The sequence below is a fragment of the Salmo trutta genome, chromosome 6 (assembly GCF_901001165.1).
Source record: "Salmo trutta chromosome 6, fSalTru1.1, whole genome shotgun sequence".
NCBI lineage: Eukaryota > Metazoa > Chordata > Actinopteri > Salmoniformes > Salmonidae > Salmo > Salmo trutta.
The window spans coordinates 12,997,256-13,009,486 of record NC_042962.1 but is presented as its reverse complement, the minus strand read 5'-3'; the positions used below and the strand labels follow the sequence as shown (position 1 = coordinate 13,009,486).

General features: G+C 46.5%; 1 protein-coding gene across 1 annotated transcript; it reads left to right on the top strand.

The window, feature by feature from the left end:
* The first annotated feature begins 890 nt into the window (after positions 1–890).
* On the top strand, positions 891–11,930 carry LOC115195263 (pre-mRNA 3' end processing protein WDR33). The gene is made up of 11 exons (XM_029755036.1): positions 891–931; positions 1,076–1,714; positions 2,247–2,592; positions 3,034–3,704; positions 7,402–7,571; positions 7,745–7,859; positions 7,972–8,038; positions 8,143–8,276; positions 8,471–8,573; positions 8,713–8,812; positions 9,484–11,930. The coding sequence occupies exons 1-11, from the start codon at positions 891–893 to the stop codon at positions 9,495–9,497; spliced, it is 2,400 nt and encodes a 799-aa protein (XP_029610896.1). The 3' UTR covers positions 9,498–11,930.
* Positions 11,931–12,231: the final 301 nt, after the last annotated feature.

Genomic DNA, 12,231 nt, shown 5'->3' with positions numbered 1-12,231 from the left:
ATCAGCTACGACAGAGCCGATTCAACGCAACGATATACGATGTAGTTCAGCAGCGACTATTGCGGGCGGACTGGAGCTCCGACGTCACATAAAATGATTTTTTTTTTTAATTAAAAACGACTGATTTCCGCACCCAAATAATAACACAAGACAGTGTTAATGTTATGTGAGGTCTGAGCTCCAGTTAGCCTGGACTATAGAACAAGTCAAAATTCACCCGGCGCTGATAAACGGCCAAAAACCGGCCAGTCGCCGCTCAACTCCCAGAGTGGATCGTAGAGTTGAAGTGTCGCCTAGCAACGACAATTGGTTAAACACACGAATGTTAAAATATGTCGGTTAATCTGGTGTAAATCACTGCTATTTATTTGACTGTTAGCTACGTTAGCTAGTATTGTTTGGTAGTAACTAGTTAAATATTGCGTCGTTTAAGCTGATCATACTCCCAAGTCTGGTTTTCTTCCCGACTAGTGGTTTTAGCATGGCCTAGCTAGCATACATAACGTTTAGTTCTCAATGTTATTCTACTACTGTACATTTCAATCCCTTTGCTTTCCAAGTAGTAATGCTGGTTACAGTCCTAGGATGTTGCTGAATAATCAGAAATGTATATTACTATATATTCAGGACAGACCTTTCTTGTTCTGATGTTTCTTTACGTTTTTGGGATTTGTGTGTATTGTTTTGCATTGTTAGGTATACTGCGCTGTAGGAGCTAGAAACAAGCATTTGGCTGCACCTGTGAAAATATGTGTCAGCGACATAAAAAAAAAAGTAAAAAATCTTATTGATGCTTATTGTATGGCGTCACGGCAAGGGAACTGTGTATTGTGGTATTTTACTCATGCATACTCTTTCTCTCTGTCCACTGATCTCTCAAGGTAAAGAGAATGTTGAGGCCACGGTCACGATCTCCCCACTATTCTCACAGGTAAATATCTTCCACACTTCATTTGACATGCTAGTCCAGTGTGTGGGTCAGTAAGATTACTTTAGGATGTTGTCTCATCTCAGCACGCTGTATGAAAGGTGCTTTACAATTCAAATATTTTATACTTTTTTTGTGTTATTGCAGAGCTAGTCCGTGCAGGCAGGATGGTCGGAGGTTCCCCTGGGACGACCCAGACTTCAACCCCCAGCAGGTGCTGGCTGACCTGGGCAGGCTGCCTGGGGAGGATCAGTGGGTTCGCTTCATGGACGAGATCCACCCAGATGGCCCAGAGGGCCACAGAAGACCTATGTCCCCAGGCCTCCACAGGCTTGACCACCACCTCCCCCCAGAGGAATTCCACCATCGCAGAACCCCACCGGCACCTCACGAGCTGGGCTACGCCGAGCGCAGAAGGCTCTCCCCCCATGATGGCAGAGGGGGTGGCAGGGGAAAAGGAAGCGGGAGCGAAGGGCTGCCCCACTCCCCTCAGAGGCTACCCAGAGAGAAGCTGCCATCACTGGCCCCGCAGCACCCTCACTACAGTCCTGACCACCACCAGATAGTGTCCTCTGCAGGCTGGAGAAGAGAAGAGCAGGAAAAGAGCCAGGGGAGGTCCAGGGACCGCAGCCCCAGGGAGAGGGTTCAGGGTGGGGGGAAGGGGGAGAGGAGGGGTGGAGATTTTCCAGGTCCCTATGGAGACCGGAGCAGAGACGACATGCATAGAGAGAGGAGCACCATCTCTGACCGGAACCGGAGGGAAGCTGATGAAGCGGTGCATCCTGGGTAAATTTGAGCAGTGTTCCGTTGGAATTTTATGGCCAAAAGCGAGAGAAGAAGATTGAAGAGGAGAACCCAGCTTCCTGTTTTTTCTAAGCGCAAACTTCACCCTACTACTGTGTCCCCTGTGTAATCATGTAACCGTAGAGTAGTAGTAGTAGATTGAATTGCATGGCTTAACATGGATGACATGCTCTTGTCTCTGTGATCCTTGGAACCAGATGCTTGCCATGATGTACACTGTGATATAGTTGAATACTTTACTATTATTACCCGCTGTAATCTAGAGGCTTTGTGCGCCTGTGATGTCATATGGCTTTGTTTATTGCTAATCAGCTTGCATGAATGACTGTTGTCATTAACCGATATGTAAGGTACTATCTATTAGCCCATAAATTCTATTCATATGCTACGTGTTTTCCTAAATAAATTGAAAGCTAGCTATTACAAAATCTGTATATTTGTTAGGTATAGTCAGCGTGATCGTATGTCCTCGGTCAGTGCTGAACCATGTCACCTGCTCTTTATGTCGACACAGGTACGGGAAGGAGGCAGAGTTTAGGGTGCGCCGCCCCTCGTTGGAGAGGCCCCGGGAAGGGTACGGAGGAGGAGGGCCACGGGAGCGCAGGGGCCCCTCAGGGAGCCACGATGGCCGGGGGCCTGGAACCCTCATCGTGGAGCATGACCATGGTATTATAAACAGCAGAGGGCCAGAACTCTACGACAACCAGAGGGGCCGTGGTCCCGACCAGAGCCCAAGCCACGACCGATTCAATCACCATCGGGCCAGAGCCACTGAGGAGCGGTTCAGGAAGTCGGGTAGCAGGTCCAATACCAGAGAAGAGGCCAGGGGTCGGCCTGTCCATGAGGAGAGGAGAGGGCCTGTCCATGAGGAGAGGAGAGGGCCTGTCCATGAGGAGAGGAGAGGGCCTGTCCATGAGGAGAGGAGAGGGCCTGTCCATGAGGCGAGGAGAGGGCCTGTCCATGAGGCGAGGAGAGGGCCTGTCCATGAGGCGAGGAGAGGGCCTGTCCATGAGGAGAGGAGAGGGCCTGTCCATGAGGCGAGGAGAGGGCCTGTCCATGAGGCGAGGAGAGGGCCTGTCCATGAGGCGAGGAGAGGGCCTGTCCATGAGGAGAGGAGAGGGCCTGTCCATGAGGAGAGGAGAGAACCTGTACACGAGGCGAGGAGAGAACCTGTACACGAGGCGAGGAGAGGGCCTGTACACGAGGAGAGGAGAGGGCCTGTACACGAGGAGAGGAGAGGGCCTGTACACGAGGAGAGGAGAGGGCCTGTACACGAGGAGAGGAGAGGGCCTGTACACGAGGAGAGGAGAGGGCCTGTACACGAGGAGAGGAGAGGGCCTGTACACGAGGAGAGGAGAGGGCCTGTACACGAGGAGAGAAGAGGGCCTGTACACGAGGAGAGAAGAGGGCCTGTACACGAGGAGAGAAGAGGGCCTGTACATGAGTCCAGAAGAAGCCCTGATCGTCATGGGAGAGCCAGCCCCATGGGCTTCCAAGATAGAGGTAGTCCCACAGAGCCCAGGGCCAGAAACAGTGCATTCCGTGAGGAGAGGGGGGCCCCAGCCCAGGGTGGCAAGAGACAGATGGGGCCCTCCATGAACCAGCCCCGGCCTCTCCTTCAGGGAATGCAGGGGTACCGAGCCCGGGATGACAACCCCCAGCATTCCCCTCCGGAGCACCAGGGGTATCAACCCAGGGGAGGTGTCTGGGACATGGAGCCCAGAGAGGAGGCACCCGGTTGGGCAGAGGTGAGCGTCATGGAGCCCCGCTGGGAGAAGGACCGGGGACCAGGGCCGCGAGGAGGCCGGCCGCCAGCACAGGGCAGGATGGATCCTAGGAAACCTCAGCATAGAGATCTCAACCCCAACTGGAACCAACAGCAGAATGATATGGCAATGCCTCGCATGGGCGCCGGCGAGAAAGAGACGCTCACCATCAAGGTGGACATGAACCGGCCTGTGGGCCAGAACAGGTAAAGTGTTTCCGACAGCAACGTTTAGGGGTCAAGGGTGAAAGTTCATGCTTCTTTTCAACTCTCACTGTCGACTGCAGGAAGACAAAGTCAGAAGCCCTGAGATCATTGACAGCTAGAGGAGGAAGTATTCTTCAAACAGATTTTTTTATTCTACATTGCAAGTATTCTACAAGCTGAGAATTTGTGATGTGACGCAATTTATATACATCAAACTAATCCTTCCTGATGTGGGGCATTGCAGTGATAAATGTGGCGAATCGCCAAACGCCTTTTAGTAGAGTGGCCATTTTACAGCATTGTCCTTCACATTCTCATGATTAGAAAGGTGGAATCAATTCATAGAGGAGGCAAGTCAGGATCTCCCAAATAACATTTTATTGTTCATCAAGAGGGGCAGAACATGTCAGACCAGCTTTGCAACATTCTAGAGGACAGAGATGCCACAGTAGAAGACTATGAACCATATGAATAACCTAATGGCTCACGGCAGAGGTTTGGCTCATCAGTTCTTCAGATATCTCTCATCCAATGAACAACCCAACAGAATGTGGCAACTCTCAAAGGGAATGGTTGCAGCTTTCCCACAGCGAGAGCATCCCTGACAACCAAGAGACCAACCAGCCAAGAGACCAACCAGACGCCAGCAGTGTGTTTGCAGCTCATCCTTCACAGCTGAAATGAATAAGGAGCAAGCAGCCTGCGTGGTGGAACGTGCTGAAGGACCTCTGGAAAGTAAAGAGTGGATGGAGAGGAGGCGGCACCGTTCTGCTACTCACTTCAGCTGATTGACCTGAGTCTCGGAGGAAAAGGCAGAACCCATAAAGACAGAAGGGGGAAAGTCTTGGTACTAACCAAACTGAGCACCAAACAACTGGTATATAGAAGGATTTCCTGTATACATGATACCCAATACATTCTAATATGGAGTTGGTGAGCGTGATAAATGTCAGTCACTGAGCCACTGCATGGTGCCTTGGTCTTCGGCTGACTGAAGACGATTTGGGCTGGAATATGTCCTGAACTGCACTTCAGGAACATCAGTTTGAAACCACCATGTTTTTTTCAATGTCTTGAGAAACACCTGGAATTATCAGCTCTTGATCAGCTAATCAGAAAAAGACTCTTGTGAAAGGACTTATTTCAGAAGCAGTGTTTTTCTGAGCCAGGCAATGACCCTTCACCCTTACCCCACTCAGCCTGAGAGGATACATATGCCAAAACACCAGCTCTAGTCACAAGACTTTCAAATAGCTTAAACTAGCTCAAACTTTTGTATTTTATTCAAACCAATGTCCAAAGGTAAGTCAACATGTTTTTTCCATCATTGCCTATATTATTCTGCAGACTTCTAGAGGATTTTCATACTTATCTGTCAAGCAAGCAGAAGAATTTTAAATCTTCATTCAATGTGTTTAATTTGAGGTGGACTCATTCCCACTGAAACTTGCCAAAGACTTTAACGACCTCAGTCGGCGTCTTGACCACCCTCAAGGCCACACATTAGCATGTTCCTGGTTGTTCTTCCTGTCTAAACCCATGATGCTCAAGAGTCTCAAGGCCTAAAGGAGATTCTGCCACGGTCTCACAACACCTACGCTTCTGAGACAAACTTGGATCCAAATTCTCTCAACACTCACCACATATCTTCAGAAACCTGGGCTCTGTTCTGCATGGGTCTTACGACCAAACGGTTTGGAGTGGCCCTGCATACCTTTCAACAAACAGTTTCACTCAAAGAAATGGACTATAAAGCACAGCACTGAGCAGACCTGACTGTCTGAACGACAACTCAAGGCAATGATGTTGTCCTTAAAGCAACCGAAGGCTATAGGTTCTTAGTATAACTCACTTTGAGCTGTACCAGAACAAAGGACAACACTGGATGACTACAAGCAATGACCGGATGCTGTGGCCTAAGTCAGAGGGACGTGAACAGACCAGGGAGAATCCAATCATTAAACACACTGAGAGATCCACCTTCTGGATGAACTGAAGAAGGCCTGAGTGACCAGCTAGTAGACACAAGCAAGAGTGGAGAAGAGCAGAAGGCAATGTGAAGGCCTGGAGATGACCAGGATGGTGTCCAGTCAGAAAAGCAGTGGATGATGAATATCTGAAGATGATCTTCCACATTAGAAAGAGTGAAAAATACTTTTGGACTCATGACACTAAAGCTTTCGGTTTGACTTCTACAAGCTAACGTTCAGCTGTCTTTTCCACCCCTATTGACACTGATACTCATGGACTAATCAGGGACTAATAATCCTCAAACTCAATCCCACCAATAGTGTCTCTTCTTCAAGAGGCTCTCAGAACCATATGACTATTGATGAACTCCATTTTGCACCAGGGAAACAGCTCTGTCAAAGCATTACAACAGCAAGGGGAAACCCAACTCAGTGAGGACTAAGATATTTCTGACAGCGAATCTGGACTCGGCCTAGTTAAAAGGACCCAGAATGAACACTTTGGGAAGAAGAGGAATTGAAACCTCAAACACAGCCGATGTATCAGCCAATAGTTCAGCATGGATGAATCCTCATGAACACTTGAGTATTGCTCTGAAAAAGGACATCTCAGAAACACTCTTGTACAGGTGGGTTCTGTCAGTCTACACTTCATCTAGACACAACTTGCTCACGAAAACCACACCTGCAAGAGAACATACTGTCTACCTTGGACCAATCAAGGACAAGAACTACACTGTCCACTCTGGACCGTTCAAGGACAAGCAACTACACTGTCAACATTTCACCAACCAAGGACAAGAACTACACTGTCCTCCTGTGAATCACAGACATCCAGAAGTTGATTGACAAATGCAGAGAGCGAAACATTTAAAGAAGCATGTATTTTCACCTTTGACCCATGCCAGTGTTACACTGGCACAGGAAGTGGGCAGGGATGTAGTGGAGGAAAATCACTGTTCACACACCTTTTTTTTTTTATTTCATCAAGAGCGATGATGCACCTTTTACACCACATACACTCTGTTAGCATTAGCGTTACCCCACCCGTTATCTCGACTGGCGTTCAGCGTTTCACAACTACATCCCTGGAGACGAGTAACGTCTCACTCTCTTCCTGTTGCGTTTCAAACTAATTTGAAACAATTTGACCTTATTTGGACTTAAGTGCATTTTTGCAAATATGTCCAAACCAACAGCTCTTGATGATGTACTTAATCAGTCATTTTTCCTAAAGCTTTAAAATGTGAAGGTAAGTGTAGTGTGTTTACAGATGTAAGTGTTGTGTGTTTACAGATGCCTCGGTCAAGGTAAGGTTGTTCAGTACACAATGTTTAGCTACATTTTATTTACATAAGAGATCCACTAGAGAACCACTTAACTCCCTTCAACAGTATTTTTGAATTCAGAATATATATATACCATTTATCAGATGGTTTTATCCAAAATGACTTAGTCATGCATGCATACATTTGTTGTTCAGAACAAATGACTTAGTTCCACCCCCAAACTACAGTCTTTACTTGAATCAAACCCTTATCACACATTTCCCATCAGCTAGCTACCACAGTAAACTATGTTAGAAGCTACTAGTACTATAATTATTATTCAGGCCTGATCTCAGATTGTAAAGCCTCCACTGTTTCCTTCCTCTTCCGTTGCTCATCCCTCTCCTCCGTTGCTCATCCCTCTCCTCCGTTGCTCATCCCTCTCCTCCGTTCCTCCAGCCAGCTGTGCTACTCTTCAGACCGTCAGCTGTCGCTGGATCTGGTCAACGTGGGCCAACAGCGCCTAGACTTCCTGCCCATGCTAGAGCATTCTGGGACGTACCAGGAGTCCGCAATGCACTCTGGGACTTTCGCCCAGGAGATCATCACCCTGGTGCACCAGGTCAAAGGTTAGGAAACGAAGCAAATACACACAACCTGAGTATACGCACGCACAGCCACTTGTGTACACACACACCGCTCATTGACACTAATGTGCCCACCTCAGACAGAACCGATAGATACTTATCACAACCTTCAAGGCAATCAATCTCTTACTCTTTCTTTCTCTGATTTTCTCCAGAGCATTACTTTAGGGGTGATGGTGTGACGCTGAACGAGCGTTTCTCTGGCCCCCAAGATGGAGGTCTGCCTGAGGAGGAGGAGGAGCAGGAGGAAGAAGGACCAACTCTGAACAGGTACATGAACACCTGGTTACTATGGTAATTTTAATATCTTTAGAGCTTTTGTTTAAGCCTTTATTGTGCTGTTTACAAACAATATATGTGTATTCCTCTCCCTCTCCTCCAGGCTGTTCAACATGAGTATGTCAGAACCTGATATGGAACCTGTCTTCTCTAAAGTTGGCCGCATGCAGGTACAATAATATGTATAGAGGTTTAAGATGGATATGTCGATGGACTGATTGGTTGAATGTATTGGTTGATTGAGTGACGTGTTATTGATGTGTTGTGTGATCAGAGGCAGCAGCTGGCGGTGAGAGATCCCGGAGACCTGAGACATGACCTGGAGAGGAGGAGACAGGAGAGGCTGGAGGGAGTGAAGGTCACCATACCTGGAGGCAGGCTCTCACAGCGCCCCCTGGCTGCCGGGAGGTACTACAACACAGTGAAGACATGATGGGGCTTCTTTTGAATATTACAATTATTCCTTCCTCCCTTTCTTGGAGTCATCACTGATCTATGGATCCTTGTGTTCACCCAATCTGTCAGATCAGTGATTACCTTAACAAGTGGAGGAAGGGTGCATTTTTACACCATCTCTCCCTCTCACACACTCTCTGTCTCAGTGACCATCAGGGGGTGTATGTTAGAGAGGAAGACGAGGAACAGGAGGGCTTTTCAGGCTGGTCAGGCCCACCACGGAGAGGGAGGAGGTGGCCTGGAGACATGGTGAGAACTGTGTGAGGGTGTGCGCGTGTGTGTTCACATTTAGTAGGGAAGTGAATAAAACGGATATTAGCTGTATCTTTCTCTAAATATATCTTAGACGTTTCTTTCTTGCTCTCTCGCTTTCTTTCTCTCTCTCTAGGGGGGTCAGAGGAGAGGGGGCATGATTAGACAAGACATGGGCGACCAGCAGAGGAACAACCGGCCTGGACCAACGAGACAACAGAACCACAATATTAACGGTCAGTTAGTACCCCAAAACATAAGTATATACAGTCAATGTAAACCAGGAAACAGAAGTTAAAAAGTACAGTGGGTTGTCATTCACAGACCTGTTCAGAGAACCACAACTTCCCAACCATGTTCAGTGACCTCAGTCATTCACTGATTGGTTGGTTGATTGACAGTGTAATTCCTATGACTGGCCTCTGTTTACCTTCCTGTCTGGTTACGTACGTTAGTGGTCAGTCTGTCCATCTGTTCCCTAGATCTCATTTATGTCTGACCCTGAGCCAATCAAGTCCTCTCCTTTCCTCTAGACAATCATCTTGTCCACGAAAATGACCATTACAACCATAGCTGCCCTGCTTCTTAATCTAACACATATATTCACAAGACCTCTCTCGCTCTCTCTCTCTCTCGCTCTCTCTCGCTCTCTCTCTCTCTCTCGCACTCTCTCTCTCTCGCTCTCTCTCGCTCTCTCGCTCTCTCTCTCTCGCCCTCTCTCTCTCTCGCACTCTCTCTCTCTCGCTCTCTCTCTCTCTCGCACTCTCTCTCACTCTCGCTCTCGTACTCTTTCTCTCGCTCTCGCACTTTCTCTCTCACGCTCTCTCTCTCACGCTCTCTCACTCGCTCTCTCACGCTCTCTCTCTCCCTCTCTCGCGCTCTCTCTCTCTTTCTCTCTCTCTCACAGGTGCCAACTGGTGAATGGAAGCTTGGAGCAATCCAAATGGAGTCAGTGGTTATGTGAGGTCAACCCAGAGGTTAACTGTTGATAGGCTGTATATATTATAGATCACACTGCTGCAGACTGACCACAGCCTGAAGCACGACCACCTGACCTACTGACACTCTTTACCACGCTGTCAATGTAAAGCCCATGCAATGTAGCTGCCCTCCTGACAGAGAGAGTAATGTGGTGGGGAAGTAAGATGGCCAACTGATATTTAAAGATGCACTATGCATTAATCGCTCCACCATTTCCTGGTTGCAAAATTTCAAAAGGTTTGCCTAATTTCAGTTTGTTACAAAACGAGCAGGTATAGTGTAGAGCAGGGTAGGTAACCGTGCTCCTGGGTCCCGCTGGTACTGCAGGATTTTGTTCCGTCTAGGCACCACACCTGACCAGCTGACAGGGCCGGCGGCAGAACTAATCAGTTGGACGGGCCTTTGATATCCATAGGCGGGCATGTTTTTTCCCGGGACCACCTATGTGTGCACCCGCTTGCGTGTTCAAATTGTAATAGTAAAGACCATTGGCAGCTGGTGAGTTTCAAGTTTGTGGATACTTCCAATTTACCCTAGCATTTCTACCGTTCTTAGTGCAACAGTTATAATTTTTATATATGCACATTTTTGTGCAACAGTTTCATTTCAATAATATTTTATTTTCTCAATCATTGTCACGTGATTAATCATAAAAATCTGAAATAAAATGTAAAAGTTAAAATTCAGCTGAGGTGAGGGCAGCAGCCTCTGCCATATGAACACATTGATACACTGTGATCCATTGGCGGCTAAAGAAATGAGCTCATAGAACTCTGAGATAGCCTATAGGCCAATGCAGCAGTAGGCCTGTAACTTCCATCTCAACTAAGTAAAGCTGACAAATAAAAACAGTAGAAAATAACCTGATGAAAATTCTGGTTCTTTCAATCACATGAATCTCTCTTCTCCGCCTGTCTGCCTCCCTTTCTATCTGTCTTGAGCTGTTGTTAGTGAAGTGCAACGTTGTATCAACTAGACTATTCCAGGCCCTCAGAGTTTCCCACGCCAGTGGGCTCTAGACCGCTGTTTTTTAAATAACGTTTCCACTGACTATATGGGATCATCAGATCATGATATTTTGCTCTTTCACACCGAGGCTTGGTGATTATTGTGGCCGGGAGTGTTGGAAAGATTTTTCTAATACTTAGGAACTATCATTCGCAATGGATGTTAAAAAAACAAGACTTCGTTGGCTTGTGTGAGGCAAAGGAAAAAATGACTGAGAAACTCAGCTTATTAGTGGTGGACGTGGTGAGTTAAGACAATCAGTAATCCGACATTGCCAAATGAGCACGTTCCTACATATGCATGTATTCTGGAGAGATCCATATCTTCACCACACAACCCCTCCCCATCTTGATGCAACATTTTAAATTCTACTCAAAACACATTAATTTCACACATATTTTAGATGTTTTTCACTGACCACGCAACTCAATCAGCTAGACATATTCCCGTGTGCCCAAATTGGCCAAATTGCGGGCATCCCAAATAGGAATAGGCCTACACACTTGTGATTTGAAACAATCCACAGCTATTAAAAAAACAACAACAATAAGCTAATGATCGTCTGTGGATAAGTCATGTCCCTGGTGAAGTATTTTGAATATTTTTATTTAGACAGGAGTAATTGTATTTTTTTATGTTTTACTTTAGCGCAGTCCAGCATCCTAGCTGTGCACTGTGCAATTGCCTACTTTCTTTTCCAATTCGCAAGAAGCTGAAACCAGAGATCTGTATGTAATGACGAGATGCTCATTTCTCTGCCCTAACAATGGGAGTCTTTGTCCCAAAGGCGGGAAGGCAGGCGACAAGCTTAGGTCCGCATATTATTCCCATAGAAACGCATTGGGCTTGTACTGGACATATTTTGGCAAGAGTGAGCGCTCTTGCTTTGCCTCGCCTTTTCCTCTGCTGAAACTATATCACCGTAGAAAGCATCTGATCGAGCGAAACAGGGCCCTCTATATGTAGCCCATGTATCTGACGCTGTTGGACAGAAATATTTCGACATGCCATATTCTTGGTTCAGACAGCATCAGATACATGGTCTACACATACTGAGACAGAGGGGCGCTGTTTTGCTCCCGCCGATGCTTTAACTGAGATCGATGAGTCTTTCTGTCGGCACGTTTTCTTGGTCAAATAAATGCTCATTATTTCAATATTTCATTTGGACGCCGGCCCTGCCAACTGAGCTAATTGATCAGTTCAATATTTGCCTAAATTCAATACACCTGATGTTCCAGTTTGGTTAAATCAAAAACATAAAGTGCTAGCAGCAGTGAAATAAATACCTTTACATCACCAAAAATATTGTATTTTCAGTAGTTTGAAGCGTGTGTACAAAACCGAAAGTAAAAGATGCAAAAATGAAACGTAAGAACGGGAAGCATAGAAATGGTGCACATAGAACATACAGTTGAAGTCGGAAGTTTACAAACACTTTAGCCAAATACATTTAATATCAGTTTTTCACAATTCCTGACATTTAATCCTAGTAAAAATTCCCTGTTTGAGGTCAGTTAGGATCACCACTTTATTTTAAGAATGTGAAATGGATAATAGTAGAGTGATTTATTTCAGCTTTTATTTCTTTCATCACATTCCTAGTGGGTCAGAAGTTTACATACACTCAATTAGTATTTGGTAGCATTGCCTTTAAATTGTTTAA